Source organism: Neopelma chrysocephalum, unplaced genomic scaffold, assembly GCF_003984885.1.
Source record: "Neopelma chrysocephalum unplaced genomic scaffold, ASM398488v2 Primary Assembly neopelma1_86, whole genome shotgun sequence".
Lineage (NCBI taxonomy): Eukaryota > Metazoa > Chordata > Aves > Passeriformes > Pipridae > Neopelma > Neopelma chrysocephalum.
Window position 1 is genome coordinate 5,792,367 of NW_020897748.1, and position 21,595 is coordinate 5,813,961.

The 21,595-nt window shown below is 39.7% G+C and overlaps 1 protein-coding gene across 6 annotated transcripts; it reads right to left on the minus strand.

The window, feature by feature from the left end:
* Positions 1–699: 699 nt before the first annotated feature.
* On the minus strand, positions 700–21,110 carry NDUFAF6 (NADH:ubiquinone oxidoreductase complex assembly factor 6). Of its 6 annotated transcripts, none has more exons than XM_027692305.1 (9): positions 21,020–21,110; positions 17,458–17,561; positions 16,133–16,255; positions 11,736–11,792; positions 9,982–10,084; positions 7,282–7,415; positions 5,326–5,427; positions 1,359–1,415; positions 700–849 (listed from the first exon to the last, which is right to left on the minus strand). In XM_027692305.1, exons 2-9 carry the CDS (start codon positions 17,476–17,478, stop codon positions 721–723), a joined length of 726 nt encoding a protein of 241 aa, XP_027548106.1. In that variant the 5' UTR covers positions 17,479–17,561; positions 21,020–21,110; the 3' UTR covers positions 700–720. The 6 variants fall into 6 exon arrangements, with proteins under 6 accessions (XP_027548106.1, XP_027548112.1, XP_027548109.1 ...); XM_027692311.1 differs by having other exon boundaries at positions 17,462–17,561; positions 21,020–21,105; XM_027692308.1 differs by lacking the exon at positions 16,133–16,255.
* Between the last annotated feature and the right edge of the window lie 485 nt (positions 21,111–21,595).

The following is a 21,595-nucleotide window of genomic DNA, read 5'->3' on the forward strand; positions in this document are numbered from 1 at the left end:
AAAGCCAGAGATAAAAACTGTATAGGGTTCTCTTCCTATGTTGTAAAGCTATCCTCCCACTACCTACAGTCACATCAATGCTCATTCTCAACACACAGTTAAACTCTGCACTACAGCTGTATTTCACCATTCTGAAATTCTACATAAATACTACATAATTAAAACAGCTAAAGCTTTTCCTGACAGTTTTCTTGCATTCAAATATACATGCTCATTCTTCCAAGTATGAAGCATCATCACTACTTGGAAGAAGCCTGCTCCTTGTACTGAATAGAACTGCTTAGCTGATTTATAGGGCATTTACTGTAACTGCTTCTGGGCATAAAGCAAGCAGATTTTGTTTGTTGGCTTGGGTTTTGGAGGTTTTTTTTGCTTTTTTCAGTGAAGAGTGACAACTGTCAGAAGTATCCATTAGCACAGAATTTGTCCAAGAAAAATTCTGTCATATTGCTGTTATTACAGGAAAGACAAGAAAAGTAATCTCAGACAAGGACATATGACTTGGCAGACGTGAAACAGAGATATCCAGCCTCAAATTCCAAGAATAAACTTAACTACTGCCAGCAAGCTGACAGCTACAGTTCATGTGCATCTGCTGTTTCCCAGAACTGCACTTTGCAGAAGTGTGAAGTTAGACACTTCACAATTCTATCAAGTTGAGACATTAAAGAAAAAAACTCAGCACTCTGAACCCATATTAAAAAAAAAACAAAACAAACTTTAATATGTTTTTTTCCAAGATCTAATATACAAATGCAACGGTAATAATGTACTCTTCTTTTGTAAGCTTGGATGAAATATATTGAAGTCCACTTTTTGCATGTTATGTAAAAAATCATCTAAAGCAACCTAGAAAAGAAGAAAAAAAGCTTAATCCATATGGTGCACACAAATAATTGGGCATTAAGTTTAAAAAAACAATACATGAAACCAAATGAGAAACTGCAAAAAGGCTTGACAGTTTGTCTGTGTTATTAAGTGGTAGCATAACCATCACATTTCAAGCACATAAAAAAATCAGGTTTTGTGAAGAGAAGCATTATCTTTTACTAGACCAAACAGCAAATTATAAAAATAGACAAGATTTTGGGCTCTTGCATCAGAATGGCAGTCTATGAATATACAGACATCTTGGGTGAAATGATGTAGTTAAAGGAGAAGGATTAAAAGTGTTGATCAAAACTGTAAGGCTCCACAGTCAGGCACACATTATGATTGATCTTTGTGAGTTTTAGGTATTACATCCTCCCAAAACAGACACATGAAGCAGTAGTTAACCATGCTTAATTTGATACTCTTCACAAACATTAGCAGAGGAATGAGTCCATCACTTAAAGAGTGCATGATATCACACCCACCGTACAGAAAAAAGCAGGATACGCCTTCGCGGGAACTTTCTTACTGAAAGATCTAGCCTAAAAGTAAATGGGGTAAGGTGGGGGGAAAAACAAAACAAAAACAAACGTACTTATCAGAAGAATTTAACATTTCAGATTAAACATCAAGTACTATGTAGAATGGTTAGAGGCAACAAACTGTTTTATGAGCTTCATCCCTTTTTATTTTGACATCCTGAACGTGTAACTTTTTATTATATGCAAGCCAGCACCATCCCTCACTGTGTACAAAAGCAGTTACACAGTAAGTATGTAATACTGGGAGAGGCCCGCTAAAATATTTATGTGGTTTGACAGACTTAAAGATTACATATTATAAATCAATGTAAATTAGCATCCCTTGTTCCAACAAAGTCCCAAGTTGCATCTGGTTTAATAAACAATTTAACCTTTCCCCCACCCCACAACCCAAATAACTCTCTGCATGCCAATAGACAGAAATTATGGAAGACCAGAAATGCATTTCTCTCAGTGCATCTTTTTGGTCTAATGTTGCCATCAGCCCCAGGAGCCCAGTTGTAAATGCTCCCATTGCATTTCTGGGACTTCAAAATTATCTCAGTTCCTCAGTATTTACATATCACATCTAAAGCAAGGCTGAATCAAATCTACAATTTAAACTCATGTTCAGCTCAGGTTCCTCTAACAGAGCTGAAGCCAGTCTTCCTGTAATGTTTATTTATAAACACAAAATCCCTCCTTGTTTTGCCTTTTCTTACAGGTTAAAACAAACCAACCCTTTACAAATACTGACAAGAACGTATGAGTTTCTGATAGTTTTTCACAGATTTTTCCAGACAACTGAGAAAAATCAGCCTGAAACTTTGGAAGGAAAAAATACTCAATCTTTTAGAAGGCAAATTATTTTAAAACTTTTTGTATATCTATCTCTAAAAAAGAAAAATGTTCCTCCCTGATCTAATGTCTTGCCTTACTATTATTAATTGCGAGATGAAAAAAAGAAGTAGTCTTGCTTGACTTTCTTAACCCAGAATGGGTTGCATGTCATTCAGAAAGCATGTTATCTTCCTTGGTAAATTGAGCCCATAATGATGTAGCATAACTGAGATAAATGCAAAAAGCCAAAAGGACACCCTCTTTTAACAAAGGGTGCTTAAGAGGAAGGAGGAGAATATGTAAATGTATTCACAGGCTTTCAAAGGGGGACTGTGGGACTGACAGAATGTTTATTATATGCTTTTATTCTAATAAAACACAGAACTCCTAAGGAAAACTACAATCTTCATTATCTTATTTTGCCCTCTGCTGGTCATCAGTCCCTGACCACACTCCTGAAATTTTTCTGCCAAGATTAAGGGCCACATTACTACAATATGCTTCCTATAGCATTGCTGAGACTCAATTCTGTATTTTAGGATTATATGTCTTCTGGCTGTGAAATGGGGCTGGTAACTGTTGTCCTCATCCTCTAAAATATGTGGTTTGTGTAACAAATGCTGAGATTGTCGAAACCTGTCTTCAGGTTTAAACTTTACCCTACCCTGTAATTCCAACTAAAACAAAGGATAAGTGGTTCAAAAGACCCTCAGGCAAAACAAGATGGTGATTTTATACAGGAGAACAGATGCATTTAAAGGCACCAGCCCACTACATTCACCTTAAATCTTGAAATACCCAGCAAACCTTGCCAGCAAAAGCCCATTTCAGCCATTAGGGGAGAAAGTACCTTTGTCCTTGCATTAACAAAGATCATCTGATTATTAAGGAGGCCAATATCCTGTTACTGCTGCCAGTTATAGCCAGTTCAAGTGCTTTGAACACTCTATATAGAGATCCTGCACTGTCAACTATTCTTCACTGATGACGATGGAGCAAGTATTCAGAGAGGAATTTTTAAATTTTAATTAAGGTGATATAACCCATCCATTAAAAGAAAAAGGGGAGAGGGTGCCAAGACCAACATTCAGTTGAATGAAATGCTAATGCTGCCCTAATCTGGTTTCCTCGTGTTTATACTTTTCTGTATAGTCTCCAATTACATGATCACATTGCATATTTTCCTCAGGACCCTCCCAGTGTATAACATGGGCAGGGCTCTAGGAATGCAGTGGGAAGAAAGGAGGCCTGTTCTCTTCAGAAGCTGGTAGGCATTCTGGAAGCGAGGGGACTAAGGCAGTATGAATTATCAAATTATCTGAAAAGTTCTGAAGAACTGAATTCTCTTCCTGCTTCTGTCCCAAAGTATCCACACAATACCAGGAACCAAATTTTAAAGATGTAGACCATAAATACACATTATTCATTTTCCATGCCTCCCGTCCCTGATATGAGGCATTTCAGACCAGGCACTTGGCATTTTTGTAAGCCACAATTGCAACCAAAGTCAATGGGTTTTAAACGCTGTGCATTATGGGATGACAGGTGGAGAATAAAAAAAGAAAAATCAAAATATTTCAGCTTGAACAAAGGTAGTGGACAGTTTTGATGTTGCATTTTCTTTGCCTCTGTTCCCTACTTCTAAATGGAATAAACAGTTTTCCTGGGCATGTGACCACAAAAACTGAGACATCAAAAGAAACAGTGTGAACAGGAATGCGTTAATGCAAATTAGAATTAGTCTATAAAAAATAAAGCTCAAGGCTACATAGAATCATAGAATGGTTTGGGTTGGAAGGGATGGTCTGGTTCCAACCCCCCCTTCCATGGGCAGGGATACCTCCCACTATAGACCAGGTTGCTCAAATCCTCATCCAAACCGGCCTTGAGCACTTCCAGGGATGAGGCATCCACAGCTTCTCTGGGCAGCCTGTGCCAGTGCCTCACCACCCTCACAGTAAAGAATTTCTTCCTAGTATCTAATCTAAACCTGCCCTCTTTCACTCCCCTTGTCCTACATGCCCTTGTAAAAAGTCCCTCTCTGGCTCTCTTGTAGGACCCCGTAGGTTCTGGAGAGCTGTTATAATATACACATACTATTAACATAAAATAAAAACATTAATCAATTAACTAACACCTGACTGAACAAACCAGAGATCCCTCATTTTACCTTCAGAAAAGGGCTCTCCTATTTCTACTGCAAAAAATCCTGTGATCACAGATAATGCTGTAATTGAGGATTATATCAATGGTGCAAATGCAGAGATAAATCTGGCATTTCTTTACTCTGAAGTGGTATCTTTCCAGACTACCTTGACTGGAAGCACTGAGGGCAATACTCAAAGTATACACAGACATGTACTTGTAGACATAAGCAGCTCTTTACAGTGCTTCTTGCAAGTTTTATTTTCCAGATGGAGGCAGACCAAGCATTGCTGATGAAACATTCTTTTGCTTTTGTACTATGCACCAACAAGCAATTCAGAGTGTAGCTAAAATAAAAGCATGAAAGAAAAATAGAGTAGAACTCTGCAGTTCTTCGGGGCTCATAATTCACTGTTCCAAGCAAGTAAAGTCTTTCATAATTCACTTGGCTGTATGCCAGAAAAGATATAAACAAAAAACACTTTACCCAACATAATTCTGGGCATGGCTGGTCATGGTAGGGAATGAATCCCCTCTCCCACACACACTAACCAGCAGTTAAAGGCAACATGCTCTGTTTTCCTGGCAGCCATTTCACTGTGCTGTGAAATACCATATGCAGAGGTGCTTTCTATGGTGCTGATCCCATGCTGGCACATAGCTGCATTCACGAAAGTCTGCCTGAAGTTTCTCTTCCAGTAATAAGTCGCTTAGGCAGCATTTATATATAACAAATTGGACCTGGCTGTGAGTAAACTGTCTCCTGTACATAAAGATAAGTATAATATTCATAAAGAAGTAGTAATATTTAAAGGTTGGGGTTTTTTTAATTTAAACTCCCAAAATAATTAAAGGCAAAATATTAGAAATTAAGTATGCAGTTTTAAGTCATATAACAACAAATCAGTTATGTTTATTTAAATAAATAAAAGAAAAGGAATCTCACATGTTCTAGATGAATATGGGCCTGGCTGGCAATGTCATAAATTACATCTCTCACATTTTTCTCTTGCTTGCCCCTTATGAAATCCTCTTGTGAAACTCCATGCTAGACATAGGAAGGAAAAACAAAATCAAAAAGAGAAAAAAACCCACCATAAATACCAATTTTCCATTTTAACTTCTCAAAAATATGTTCTAGCAACCAAACTAAGGACAAAATACTAAAACAGCCTAAATGTTTTACTACTGCTCCCTCCTTTTTTAATGCCTTTTTTTTTTGGTCAATCGCTTAAAAAAAAATTCAAGAAATCACAGAGAACAGTTGGTACAGATTCTTTCTGCATGATTTTGCTCCCTAAATCTTTGTGGTCAGTAGGACAACCAAGTCAGATTTTAAAGTTTGGGGAATTTAGATCAGTTTAAATACCCAATTTTTAAAACCATGAACCAAGAATAGATATTAAGCAGAAGCAAGCCAGTAACAGCTAACACAAGAAGCCATGCTGACTTTTGAAATTTTGGGATTGGTGTGCACCACCAGGCTTGCAAAAAAACCCAACCAACCAACAACCAAACCTCAAAAACCAAACAGCAAAAAAACAGATCCACTGGAAAACCACCCCTCCAAACCTCAAAAGAAACCAACCCCAACTTTATTCTTTTACTACAGATACTAATGTGAGACACAATATGGCATATTCAGAATTGCACCAGCTGCCTGTTCCTCTCAACAACAGTGAGGCATGTGAAAGCTGTATAAATGTAGGCTGGTGGGCTTCACAGGAGGTAGAGGCTCCAGGAGAACTCTGCAATACTTGCCAGCAGATGAAATGCTTACAGTCTTCAGTCTTCACAGAAGGGATGCAAGCTTTTTTTAGTTTCACTGCAAAACACCTTCCATGGCAAGGAATGACTGAATTTTCAGGCTATGTTTGAAAAGCTGAAAATTTGGAAGGCCTCCCATACCATGAAGTCCCAGAAGGGCTGCAAGCAGGGTGCAGTTCCTTCTCCAGTCTTATAACCCTGACCTATATTAGCATCTACATTTTTTGCAACTACCTACATTACTAAACTTCAAATCAAAACTTTTAATTGTATTGAGATTATATTCAGAAAATACTAACAAAACTGCCTTAGTCATCACCATAATTGCAAAAATTTTGGTTAAGGAGAAAAAGAACAGCATTAACATTTAGAAATAAAGACTGGAAATGAAGGAATTACAGTTGAGATGCTGCAGATCGAGCCACAGAACATTAATGAAAAATTCTGAGCTTTAATCCCATCCTACTTAAGTTGCACGGTGTGTTAAATTCCAATGCAAATTAGGTGTATAGTTTAAATTGGAGGACTATACCATCTCCTACAGCAATGTATGGAATGTGTGCCTATAGCTGTCAAATATGGAACAAAAAAACCCCCAAAACCACCAGTACATTTATGAAAAGGTAACAAAGAGAAATGCAAGAAGATTGTTCAGAAACAAAATTTCTCACAGTGCTTCCTTTATGGTCATATGAAAATTAAAAAAAAAAAAACAACAAAACAAAAAACCAAAAAAACCCACCACATCCAACCCCAAACCACAAAACCAAGGCCCCATTACATAGTTGCATTTTTATACATTAATGGAAAAATTCCTGAAAATTAAAATATTACATTTAATAAAAACAAACAAATAAAACAAACAACCCCCCAAAAAACAAACACACAAACCCCAAAACCAACCAAACAAAAAACCAAAAAGAAACCCTAGAGTTTCTTGAAGGTCACTCCTCTCACCTCCCAAAGGATACAAAACCATGACAATGGCATATTACTAGGCCACAGCAGAAAGTTAAATTAAAGAAAAAAAGTCCTGTTTCTTTCTGGCAGAATAAATCATGATCTCATATCTATCACTGAGAAACACAGTTAGAAACATTATACTGCTCAATTCCAGACAAATTGCTTCTCTCACCAACATACAAATGTCCATGGGAAGAAAGACCTTTTGTCTTGTGCTATGATACGGAGTTGCTCTTAAACAGGTAACTATGCCTTGTGCTTTCCCAATGTGACTGGCTGCATGGTCAGCATGGATGTCCCTCACACCTAAAATTGCAGAAATAATATGTTTAGAAACATGCAGTCAGAGCTTTTGAGGAGTATGGTCTTCCCTGATGCGTAACGCAGTCATACTTTAGGAAAGCTAAGTGCATTGGTCCATGACAGAACATTCTGTGCATAAATTGCCTTGAGATCTCATCTCAGAGGTGCAAAGCAGCAGGAAAAGTCATTGATTTCCACATTCGGGAGTAAGATGCCTATTATTTTGTTGCAGTGTCTGCAAAGGGTATACGTAGCACAGCAGCACCTATTCAGATAGAACACATCAGTACTCAAACTCATTTTCATTGATATGTCCTCTCCCAGGATATCAGTATCCCAAGAACTGTTTTTCCTGCCAAAAAAAGTCATTCAAGTGTGAGATTCCTGACAAGCATTAATCCTTACAGTGTGGTTTCATGATTAACTGCAGCTGATTCATCATGGTAGTGAAGCCAAAGAGAATGATCCTACGCTTCACCCCCCAAACCCATATTTCTGCTCCCTCCCTTGTGCTGTTTCTGGCAATGAGGAAAACTGAATCAGATCACCAAAACAACAGAAAAGTAACTTTAGTTACTGCACAGTCACACAACTGTGAGAACTGAAAGAGGGATCATAAAGCTGTAATGTTTTCACAGGACTGACCCAGGATAAAATGAAAATTTAAAGGAAAATTGAAATTAAAACTCATAAAAGCTCTAGCAGAAGCAGCATTCTATAAAGAAAGAAATGAGGATACAGGAATTACAGTCAGTGAGCCCAACTAACTTCTGAAAATTATACCAGGCATATCAGATTCACAGCAGAAGCCTCTCTGGGCCTTCAATGGGTCTCAAAAGCCTCTGCAAAACAGTGGCTATAAATTAACTACAGAGAAAGCAAAGTATGTCTTGGAGGAATCAATGGATATAACTTACTGATACTGACTGGGCAGCTCAGGATTTACATATAACTAGGAATTTGGGGGGAAAAAAAAGCTCACAGTTAGCAGTGACTCGTGCTCAACATGGGAATATATCCCAAAAGTGACATTCTTAAAAGGTTTAACAGAATTATTTAGTAGTATCAAACTCCTAATTACTGAGGCAATTAATCAGACAGCACAACCATTAATATTTTTAAATGACAGGAGTTGAGAGGAGGTACGAGGACTTTGGCTGACACAATTACCAGTCAAAATGAGAGATAATCTGAAATCAGTAAGAATAAAACAGCACTAGTACAGGGAGAGAGACACACTCACTGGAGACTGGTCAGGAACAAAGAATCTAAAAAGGACAAGAAATTTAGCAAACATGACCTGCAATGAAACCAGGTCCACCCAATCTAAAAAAGATTGCTGATGGGGAACACCAAGAAAGGGTTCGATTAGTTTCCCTGTTTATGGAGAAAAAATTAGAGAAGTTAACTGTTTAATATGCAGTGAAGGAGACTTTTGCTTAGATACTTTATTATATTCATATATTTAAGAGAAGTTAAACATGACAATAGAACACCTAGAATATCTAGAGCCTCCATAGCCATTTTCAAAAACAGATTTATCTATTTGTACTAGGAGTGACCCAAGCACGACTGAACTTATTCAGGATCAAAAACATTTCTCAGAATGAAAGACTTTGACATTTCTCATACTCCTACATTTCTTCAATCAGAGGTTCAGAAAGACACTTGCAACATTTCACTGATTTCCTACTGAGGAAGCAAACATCAGATGTTAAGAGATAAGTTCCTCATTTCTTCCAAAGAATAATGTGCTCACCATATCTCTTTTTAATTCTTTTCATTTCATTTTAATTAACTCTTTTAGCCTCAGTATTGGCCTTCCATCAGACTACTCTGATAGACAAGAAGAAAATATTGCTACTACAGTACTAAATACTACTAAATAACAGTTTTTTCCACCTTTTTTCTACATCTGAGCTCATACAGGAAATACTTCCATAGTGCAACAGACACCTAAAAGAAAATTACCCTTTTCTTCACTACAGATGAACAGTTCTTTCCCAATCTGTAACTCTTATGTTAGACACGACACAGAAACTAGCTCTTGACCACAAAGATTATCTTTGTTGCATTTTTTCTAGCTATTCAACTATTGATAGTTAACCTACTTCTAAGAGGATTCAGACCCAAATTTAAAACATCACCAAGGGAAGTTTATAGATTGGGAAGTTGGCTGTTTCAAGATAATCAGTGTACATCACTGCAATACAGAACAACAGCTGCAGAATATCTACAGCACCTTGTGTTCTGTAGGAAAATCTAAATATAGTGAAGAGTTGAATTTACCACACATAAGAGCAAGAAGAGACAAAACAAAGCAACAAAGAATGGAGCAGTAGGAAACTGCACTTCAATGAGCTCTGCACTGAGCAGCTTCCAAGGAAAGCATAGGTCTAGGATAGCTCCAGTACGAGTCCACATTCAAAAGATATATGAAGTATTACCTAAGGCAACTTCTATGAAAGTAAACTCCAGTGGGAAAAGAATGGGCTTTTTGAAACATCAATAAATATTGTACCTGCACTAATGAGTCAACAACAAAACCTAAAAAGGGCAAAACACCTACCCAGCATTTCCAAGGTGAGGTACAAGAGAGCACTCTGAGTGTTCTCAGCATACGTTTCGAGCTCCTGGATATTACGGTATGCCCTATCATCCAAATTCTTCTCCTGTAATATAAACACAGAACTTCAGTAAAACATAACTTCTATTTACACAAGTTTATTACTACGGTCATGGCAACCTAATTCACTAACAGAACAAAAAAAGGACTAAATTTAGAGACAGAAAAGTATAAACTCAGATAGAAGCAATCGTTAAAGCTTATAGCAAGTCTAACATAATCAACTACATGCAACTGCAGCCATGTCTGCTTACTGGAGCAAATATAACTTTCTGCAGTAATATGAAATCAGAATTCTTCATTAAAAAAAGATACAGCCAAAACAAAACATCATATGGTATTCTTACACCATGAGGTTTTCAATTTTAATAGTTATTTTGCAACTGAAGCACAGAGAAATTTGGGTAAATATGAATGTATGGTTTAAAACATGCATAAAATCTATCAAATACATACGAGTTTCAAAGTCATATCCAAATCATTGACTCTTAGAATCATGGAATGGTTTGGGCTGAAAGGAACCTTACAGATCATCTGACTCCAACTCCCCCTGCCATGGGCAGGGACACCTTCTAATAGAGCAAGTTGCAACCTGGCCTTGAACACCTCATGGGCAGTCCACAAACTCTCTAGGCAACCTGTTCCAGTGCCTCACCACCCTCATAATAAGGAATTTCTTCCTAAGATCTAATCTAAACCTACCTTTCTTCAGCTTAAGGCCATTCCCTCTTGTCCTATCACTACATGCCCTTGTGAAAAGTCCCTCTGCAGCCTCCTGTAGCCCCCTTCAGGTACTGGAGGGTGCTATAAGGTGCTATCCCCCAGAGCCTTCTCTTCTAAGGGACCAACAGCCCCACATTTCTCAGCCTGTCTGCATAGGCAAGGTGTTCCAGCCCCCAGATCAACTTAGGGCCTCTAATAAATAATACAGCCAAAAATAATAAAATACACCCAAATAATGTAGTATCTAATAAAATACACCAAAAAATATAACATCCTCCAGCATTCTTCCTGTCCTAGTGGTTTCTGTGGTTAAAACATACCAGTCATAGGATTAAGAACCAGCTTTAAGATTAAGAAACTCTGAAGTCTTTCATAGCAATGATACTCTGCAAGTAACTGACCATCAATTTTCTCAATGTATAACTTCATGACATACTAACTTTAGCAATAAAAATAGTTTAAGAAATTCCTGCCCCCCGCTTTTCATTCTTGCCCTTGTGTCAGAGCTGGTAGCAGCATCACTGTACCAGTGAAATTCTTCCTCGTTTTTTCCCAGAAAAGGGTGGATATTTTAAAATTCATGTGATTTGAATGCTCCAGTTTACAACACTGCTTAGGAAAAACTCCACAGCCATGATAAGAAGCAGAAAAGTGTGGCAGAAAGGTTCAGAAGGGGCATTTAATTTTTGAGACCCTACATCTATGTGGACTCACAAATTACACCTATTTTAAAGCAAAAATAAACAAAGGATTCTATTAGCCATTCTGGCCAGAAAAGAGCAGAAACTATGAAGAGTGGCATCAAGGGAGAATTAAAAAGAAATATAGCAGCATCATTTTTAAAGAGAAATACTGCTGTCTGGAAAAGATGAATTATATAAGCTTTTGTTCTACACATAAGCACGTAAAAATAAGGAAGAGAAAAGTCAAATATGACTAAAACTAGAATCAGACTCTTAATGGTAAATACTTACTCTTTCATCAATGATCTTCATGAACCACATTTTAGTCAAATTATGCCTCTTGACAGCCTGAAAATTATCAAATAAAACCTCCATGTTAATGTATACAAAGTGATGGTAGTACTGCATTCTGAAGGCTGAAATACATTTTAGATATTTAATACAAGAATACAGAGATTCAAATACAGAAATTTTCAAATGACATTTACTGCAATTTGTGTGCAAGTTGCTGCACACAAAAATGAAATATCGGACATCAAGCCAGCTAACTAAAAGCTTTTCTTTAAAAATGTTTTTGCAAGTAATTTATTCTTGGACTCATACATTCCCACATAATATTTGCAGAAAACTATGTTCACTTTCCAAAAAGAACAGTTTCCTCCAGAGTCAAGCAATAAAAAATACGTCCCCTATACATTTTCAAGAAAACATCAGTACAGCATACCAATACATACTGTAAAGACAGCAACCTAACAAAGTATTATACTGAATATTCTGGGTTTGTTTAAAATGTATCTCACAGCATCTCATATTCATACATTCTTTTGGCTTTTATCTTGTACTTAACTTCCTTCCTGTACCACTTCATTCTATCAACTTACCTTCAATCCTCTTAATTACACACATTGAATTTTCCAGAACACATTGTCAGAAAGGCTACACTCACACATATAAACATTTATAAACAAGATTTGTGGAGCAGATTTCTCACCATTTAGCTTAATAGCTCACTTTCAACTTCTTTACATCCATCATATTAGTAAATATTTTTTCAAGGTTTGACAAGACCAGATCTTGTTGATTCAACAAATTCTGCTTGAGACAGTACTCAGTATGTGAAAAGACAAATTTTAAGTTACAACTACAAATGTCAGCTTTGATTCTCACTTGTTCACCTCGAGTATCATTTTGTAAACTAAATCCTTTAAATAGTCACAGGTCAAGACTTAAAGCTCCAAAATGAATTCTGCTAAATTATGCAATTTGAACACTACATCCATTTTAAGCTACCTTCATTCAAACACACAGTTCCTCACTTCTCAAGCTTTCAAAACTGGCTTCTTCTACCAGAAACGAATGGAGAATTAGGCCTCACTCTTCATATGTTCAAAATGGACAGATAAGTAGGAATAATTTATACAGCTGCTGTATAAATTTATATTAAAGTCACCAAGAAATGAGCTATTAATAATTAAAGAAATGAGCTATTAATAATTAAAGAAATACTATTAAAGGCTATTTATCTACTTTACTAGTGCATAAAACTTTAGGAATCCAAATGTGAGTATTCTGGGATATACAAAAGTTCAGGAACACATTTAACATGTTAAATTAGAATTTATTCTGGAAAATCAAATTGTCCTCATATAAACTCAACAGCAAAAAAAGAGTACACATTGATTTTGTTGTGCAAAGACATGCTAATTCTATTAACAGCTCTGCAATACTTGTGAGTTCAGGTGTCTTTCCAAATGCTTCTTTCTAAGAATTGCAATGACATTCCTGGACATTTGTGAAACCATGATCTTCATATAGGTCATTCTTGGGGTATTTGCCAAAGTACAGAAATAAAAATCACATCTTGACTGAAAAGGTCGCCAGGTAAGGTTGAATTGTCAGTTCATTCCAGTGCTCTGCAGTGCTCAGAGCTTTCAGAGCTCCTAGAAATACCTTCTGAATTATTCTTCAACATCTTATTTCGCAACCAGTTCTGTTTGGATTATATTATATTGGTCTTCCTTTAGAGGAATCACACATGAGGTGAAATCTCACTAGAGAGATAGGCAATCCTTTCTTCCACTTCAAAATCAATTTTCTGTTTTGTGAGAAAGGAGCATGACTGGGCCCTAGCTGCTGGGAGGGCTGCAGTTGGTATCCCAGTATCTGAATGCTGTACTGGCTTTGGCTGGGATAGAGTCAATTTTCTTCACAGTAGCTTTTATGGGGCTGTGTTCTGGATTTGTGCTGGAAAAGGTGTTGCTAAGAACTGCTGTTATAGTTACTGCTGCGCAGTGATTACACAGTGTCAAGGCATTTTCTGCTGCTCACACCATCCCACCAGGGAGGAGGCTGGGAGTGCACAAGGAGTTGGGAGGGGACACAGCCAGGACAGCTGACCTCAGCTGACCAAAGAGATATTCCAGACCATTTGGCATCAAGCTCAGCAATAAAGTAAGGGGGGAGGTTGGCAGGAGGGAGAGGGCACCTCTGCTAAGAGACTGGCTGGGCTTTGATGCACACACCCTACTCTGACACACATATAAGCAGCCTGAAATTAAAAGCAGTTGAAAGAAAAGATACAATCGTATCCACAACTAACAGTGTACCTGACCTGCTCAATCAGACAACTAAATGAGAGGATATCTTCAGAAGCAAAAATAAGTTAGGCTACACTAAAGTTGCTCCTTAGAAAGGAGATAAAAGCATTTTGGGAGAGAACCATCTGGTACCTGGGAAGTTTGCCATTTGTTGGAAAAGAGACAGAGAGAAGGAAATAAAAGGCAAAAGCACAGACAGATTGATATGGTAAACGAGTGATTCTGCACTTTAATATCTGCATTAAAGTATAATGCTAAGTACATCTTCAACTCCCATAATCCCATAAAAAGGCTCACAATATTTGCCAGTTTTCATTCTAACTGTACGAACGCTTTGCTGTAGCTAAAGCACATGCTTTATCTGAGCTGGAGACACCTAGGAATAGCTCTGGTCTTCCCTAGAAGTGACTGTAACAAGTGCTTTATTTTATTTCCTGGCATTACCTATGTTTTCTCTTAGTTAAACAAAGTGTATCTTAGTTTAAATCTCAATTTTAATCTAAACATGAGTGTTGACAGACAGGAACAAATGCTCACTTATGCTTTATGTCACATTTGAAGGAGGAAGAGTCAGGGAGAGGCCAAGGTTCTTTGTAAAGGACTAATTTTTGTGGTCTCGGAGGTGCAGCAGAGTTGCATCCATCCCTGAAAGTGTTCAAGGCCGAGTTGGATGGGACTTTGAGCAACCTGGTCTAGTGGAAGGTGTCCCTGTCCATGGCAGGGGCACTGCAACTAGATGATCTACAAGGTCCTTTCTAACCCAGGCCGTTTTATGAGGCTGAGTGAAACCAAAACTGCAACAAGAGAAATGCTCTAATCCTGCAGAAACTGCATTGTTCTAACCCAGAGTTACACCAAGTGTCCTGCTTTTCCTAGGATTTTAACAGGAACAATGCAGATAAATATTTGGACAAAGACTCCACATTTCACTGCCTGTTTTTCAGCAGGTCCACAAACCTAACTACCTATGGATCTATGTCAACTGTATTCAGCTACTGAGGTTTAGACAAACTGCAGCTTTTCCTGTCCAGGAACTCAGAGATCTTTAGTTTAAATCCAGGTATGATCTTATAGAGTAAGAGTAGCTGTTCTTTTGGAGCACTTGTGGACTTGCTGCTCCAAAGACTTGCTGCGGTCCGTGGCCCTAAGATGTCAAGTTAACAACATATGGAATTTCCATCCCCGAAAAATTCAAAATTCACCTTAATGTGACCCTGATAACCTGATCTAACTTTGATGTTAGATCATCTCTGAATGGCAAGCTGGACTAGATGACAACCTACCAATGAAATCATTGTGGTTTTACATCAGCATCAAGGGGATTTACACTGCCATTTACACTGCCTTCAGACCTTCAATAGCCCATTGAACATATTAATGACAGTCCTAAGTAGAAACAGAAATATTTGGAAGAAAGCCTCTGTTTCTTTGGCCATGGTCAGCAAAGGGATAGATATGTAGGAATATTTCATGTGTGATGTTCTAGTCCCTGCAGAACTTGGGCATCTTGGTAACAATAAACTGTTAAGATCACAAGTACATCCTTGTTACTCAATGCACATAAAAAGATCTGTGCAACACATAAACAGAAGCCACCATGCAGCTCTTGATGTGAGGAGAAGACTGTATTAAGATTCTCCCTATTATCCAGTAACTGCATAAAGTCTTGGGCCTTTCCTCATACCTATTTGCTAGTTCACCTTCTGTGCTCAACTTTCTGTCTTTTTCTACAGCTGAATCTCCTCGGTCGTAACTAGCACCGGCTTAGAAAAGCACACTTCTGCACTTCAACTACAAACTTATGGCTTACCACAATTTACTCAGCCCTTCACCTAAACAGAAGAGAAAAAAGCAGATGGTTCAGAGAAGTCTGACCTTTCAAGCAGGTCCCACATAAATATCCTCCTTCTCCAACTCAGCTCTTTGCTTGTAGGTAGCTTACACACAGAAACACAAACACAATTTACATTATCTGTTTTATATAAAATAATGCTGTTAACTATGTAACACAGCACACGCAAAACACTGACATTATTTCCCATGGTAATATTGAAGTTAAGTGAACTTAAGGACAATAAAGGCATATTTTACCCTCCACAGTTCTGTAGCAACTGGCTGACGTGGTGGGTTATCGCAGTATATGTCTTCCACAGCCTCCCTCCAGAACTGCATCCGCATCAAACCTGTAGTCTTCTGAGTTATGGAGTCTTTAATCTGGAAAGGACACATCTGGAGTGAAATTCACAGTGTCTTTAAGACACTTGGTCTATCTATGCTGAAAAGAGACACAGGACATAGCCAAACTCAGTAGGGAAAATGCTCAGTTTTCAATTGATGTTTATTCCCGATACAGCTTGTGAACACTACATAAACTAAAAAAGAAATCTTCCCCACAACCTGAACTTTGAAACCCATGGAGATTAAGTCTTGGGTGACCCCCACCCTAGCTTTCTTCCCAGAAGGAAAGGAAGCAGTGGTGCCAGCAGTGCAGGAGAGCACATCATGGGTTGCCAGAAGCACAGCCTACAGGAGCTGGTCAGGGGTTTAGCCTGGTCAGCTCATTTCCTGGATCACTCCTTTCTGGCAAGCGTTGCCAAGTTTCCTGGCTGCACTGGCAGTTTCTGGCCACCTAGCAAAGGAAAGAGACTGCAGCCACTCCTCTCCCACTACACTGACAGCAAACTTCCCTCCTGGCAGCCTTTCCCTCACCTTGCTTCTGCCAACAAAGACCTGGTCCTGGTTATATCAGCCAAGTTTTTGACAGACCTTCTACAGACAGGATTTAGCTGCACTTTACTGATTCAGTCACTGGTCTACTCTGGCCTCCAATCGGGAGGCCTGGAGACACACCATCTATAACGCTGCTGATGCTTTTGAGAAAGCATGCAGGATCACCCTTGAGGAGAAAAGACAACGCAGAAAGAATCGTGCCTTGCAGAATATACCATCTAAGGAGTCTTTCTGCTGTGTTTTTTGCAACCAGTCATGCCTATCTCGTATTGGCCTTTTTAGCCACCAACGCGCTTGCAACAACCGTGGGTAGAGCCCTTCCCAAATCTTCGTTCGCGAAGCCTAGCCATGACTGATTCAGTCACTGCATGTGAAGCCAGGATGAAGATGCAACCACATAACAGTATCAAGGACCACTGCCTGTTATAATTGTTATAATTTAATTTTAATTTTAAAAAGTACGACAAAGAGGAAAGCCAGAAAATCTATACACATCAGCAAAATAACTGGGGGAGGCTGGCTACTTTCCATGGGCCATTCAAAACTGGAGGTTTGTATTGCACTAGTTATTCATTACCCTTCACAATACAAAAAGTTAATCTTGGCAAAACACAACCTACTAGTGTAATTTACAATATCAAAATCGTTATTTTACATTTCCAGAGTTCACAAATATATTTTAATACCTGCCTGAGCCAGTTCCACATTGAAGGCTCTCAAGGCAAAAGCAGAGGTTCGAGATTCCGCAGGCAACAGCAGAGAACACAGAAACCCTTCATAGTCACGCTTTCTATAAAAGGATGAAAAAATATATTTGTTACTTATAGCTCTATGTATATTGGGTGTGTTACTGCTTAGCACTGAACTCCTGAAGGAGTAGCAATAAGTTACAGTTCAAAACTTTGCAAAAGTAGCGGTTTTTAAGCTTAAAATAAGACAAACTCCAAGAGAGAAGGGAGGTTGTCTGAACTCTCAGTGCACCTCTGAAATCCAGATCTCAGATATCTGACTAAAGGCAGAAGAAAGGCTGTGGCAGAAGAATCCAGCTTGTCCGACCTCCAGATTTCTGTTCCGAACATGAAACCACATTTCTTTAAAAGATTGTGCTTTGGAGCTTGGCAGAAGAGTGCTCACTTAACCATTAAGTTTTTGTTTATATTGGCAATTATATTCAAAGCATAAAAACTCTGGGAGCTGGCAGTTTCGCTGCAGGCAACCCACTGTCACCCTGCAGTGACATGCCATCATTTGGCCACATGGGTGTTCCATGAAATTAAAAACAACACGGTGCACAGAATCACAAACTGCAAATTCAGACATCACTGCAGCTAATAAAATCACCTGGCCACTTCCGAAAAGCTAAACTGCTTGTTTTGAACAATGTTTTTGCGTACTTTCTGATAAGCCTAAAACCTGATTCTTCGTTAGAACAAGTCCAACAACTCCAAGTTTCGCCTGGAAAGTGGAGAAACAGGTGTCAAGGAAAACACATTTGCTCGTTTTCATGAAGTTTGCTGTTCTTCCATGTACTCATATTTCTTTGGAATATGAGCTTAAAATACCAAAACCAAACTAAAACCAAGGGTTTTAGTAGGGTTGCTACTTTTAGCATCAAACAAAAAGGAAGTGAGCTTTAACAGAGGTTCTTAACCCTACAGCAGCTGATAACAAACACTTAAGAGTTTTCACAATGATTGTGAAACCTGTTTTAGAGCTTGATGCAAATCCACAAACGTAAACAAAAAAATTTACATCTGTGAATTTTAGCGGGCTTTAAAGGTCACATTCGTATTAAAGAACAGATGCATCAAATTTCCCTTAATTAAGACAGTTTCTGAACTAGTATTTTTTTCAAGACTGACTGTAGTAATTCCAAGTTTTGCCCACTCTAGGCAGAGCTGCAAGGTTTACAGCCACATTTTCCCAGTTCCAGTTTGCCTGAGTTGTTCACGCAACACCTCTACTTTCAGAAAGAAACAGGTTACACAAAGTACACAGCAGTACAATAGAGAAATTTGTCTTCCCTAGAGTAATGGTGTTGACATGTTGGTTTTCTAGTTGGTTGTTTTTTTCAATTATTCCAAGCTTAAAAATGAAGTGTAGCAAATCTATTTAGCCACAGAATGTAAAATAAAACTGATATTGCTATAGATCATGTTTCACCCCAACTTCCTTCATGTATTAGTGTAAGGAATGAAGAAAGAAGGGAATGACCTTAAGTCAGGTATTGAGTGTTTTTTGTAGTTTTCCTCTCACATAAGTATATGTTATGTATGAACCCACACACAGAAGAAAAGCTGGCTATGACCATTACTGGACTTTCAGTACAATGAATTTCCTCCATGTTATGAAACTCCATAATACCATCAAGCCACAAGCTTGTCTTCCAGAGCAGACACCATAAGCAGCAAGAGACAGAAAACATACCTACTAGGGATACGTATTTTTAACTAAATAGCTTTAAGTAACTTTTAAAAGAGTTGCTTAACATAAAAAGGAAAGCCCAAGAGAAAGGACATCTTCCATATTGCAAAAACTTGCACAAATGTATATCCTTAAAGCATAACTCATTTGTTCTTCTTAGTGTGTGGGAGAATTGAATTGAGGACTAGGGAATTGCTGATGCTTGCACAGCCACAGGTGTTTTATTTCTGTTTGAATAATAACTCCTTTTTCTTTTTTTTATAGTTTATTATTTCCATGCAATATATGAGCTACTGGGAACAGCAGCTTCAATTAAATGAAGCCAAAAGCATAACCACCTTCCACTTTACTATTTTGAATGGTCATGTATTTTTCTAACTAGTCTTTTTATCATTTAACAAAAATGTATATTAAAAAAGTTTTAATTCAACTATCTCAGCTCCTGTGCCTTCGAACCTAACTATTCTGTTCACAGTTGTTTGTTACTGAAAACATTTTACTTGTATACATTACCTTTATTTGTATATTAACTGCACAAACAGTCTCTGGTCTCTTGAGTATCAGGTGAACAAATCCTGGGTAGAGTAACTAGGAAAAGAGCTATATTCTGAAGCTTTATCAAGGAAACTGCAACCTGCCTGTGTGCTCTGGTGCATCCGTATAGATCTGCTGTTTTTTGCTGCACTGAACATTTAAGATTGTCCCATTTCTTTCCATTAGTTTTCCTACCTCAGGCATTACTGCTGACCACACACACCTTTCTGTCTTTTACAAGCATCACTTTGGAAAAGACGATCCCGTTCCATTCTTTCTGTACACACTTGGAAGCCGCCTCCCTGCTTTTGTCAACATCCAGGACAACAGTATCCAAAGAGAAATTACTTAGGTCTTTAAAAAGAGACTTGTTAAACGTTTTACTTTGAAAAGAACTGAACTTCTGTGGATTAGAAAGCAGTCAAGGGGCTCTGCACGTTGTTTACAGCTCAGAAGCCCGGCAGGAAACGTGGGTTTGCCTGGAAGTGCCTGAGCTGTACTCCTGCTCCTCTTGGAGCACTTTAGATTTGACAAAAAAATGTATGCATGCTTCTGGAACATAGCCTCCCTCCTGCATTCAGGACAGAGAAGGTACTGAGCTGCCTGTCCAGCTATCGGATATCCTCTGCTTTTGCCCATTTTTCTAGGAAGCACTCGGGAAGCTTGGCTGTTTCCCAGCAGCCAAGATGATCTGACAAAACCCATTATTTTTAAACAACCACTTCAGTGATCTCTCTCTCCAAAATCCCGAGGCAAAGAAACTGAAATGTTCAAAATTTCTGAAGAAATGCAGCAGTGAAGGGGCGGGGGCGTGTGTGGATTGCCGTGGGAGGCTTCCCAGGGAGGTCGTGGGAATCTCCTGGAGACATTCAAATGTCTCTCCGGGGACATTCAAAACTCACGTGGACGCGTTCCTGTGTAACCTGCCCTGGGTGACCCTGCCTTGGCAAGGGGCTGGACGAAATGCCTTCCAGAGGTCCGTTCCAACCCTATCGGTTCTGTGATCCTGTGTGCAGGGTAAATCATCCACGCAGGTTAAATATCCGCCTGCTTTCCACGCTCCCAACACGGCGCGGTCCCGCCGGCCCACTGGCGCCGGCCACTGGGACCATTTTCGGGGCCAGGAGAGGCCAAGGGCGGCCTGGGGGAATCCCAGTCCCCTGAAAAGGGAACTCGCCAGCTTCCCCATCGGGAGGGAAGCGCTGTCTAGCCCTCCTGGGACAGACTCGGCGCCTTCCCCTGCAGAGCGCGCACCGCCGCGCCTGCAGCCCCCAGGCCGCGGGCACTCACCGCACCAGCTCGGCGCAGTACTGCACCGCTCCTCCGGCCGCCGCCCGGCTCCGGCTCCAGTCCGCCGCCGCCCTCCCGCCGCCGAGTCCCGGCGGCCGCGCCAGGCGGTGGCGGAGGCCGATCCGGCCGCGCCGCAGCGCTGCCCCCGCCATGGTGCCCGCCATGGCCACAGCCCCGCTCCGCCCCGCGCAGCGCGGGGGCCGCCGGCAGGTGGCACCCGCGGAGCCGCGGCCGGGGCGCTGCGGGAGCCCCGCGGCCCTTTGTGTGCTGCAAATGGCGCCGGCAAAGAGCCGCCTTCGGCTGGGTTTCCACAGACTCTTGGGAGAATTCCTCCGTTCCGTGGGAGATCGGGCACTCTGCTGGGGGCGGAGTAATTCGAAAGCGGACCGGCGGATAAGGACCTGGGGGTGCTGGTCGAGAGCCGACTGAAAATGAGCCAGCAGTGTGCCCGGGTGGCCAAGAAGACCTTTGGCATCCTGGCCTGTATCAGGAATAGTGTGGCCAGCAGGACCAGGGCAATGATTGTCCCCCTGTACTCAGCACTGGTGAGGTCCCACCTCGAGTGCTGTGTCCAGT

What these genes read in the sequence shown, in the direction of transcription:
- NDUFAF6 (XM_027692305.1), bottom strand. Translation starts at nt 17,478, where the DNA reads ATGTGGAACTGGCTCAGGCAG. An exon ending in CCATGGACATTTGTATGTTG is followed by an intron (nt 5,428 to 7,281) that starts GTGAGAGAAGCA and finishes TCCTATGTCTAG; the next exon opens with CATGGAGTTTCACAAGAGGA. An exon ending in CCCATATTCATCTAGAACAT is followed by an intron (nt 1,416 to 5,325) that starts GTGAGATTCCTT and finishes ATTTACTTTTAG; the next exon opens with GCTAGATCTTTCAGTAAGAA.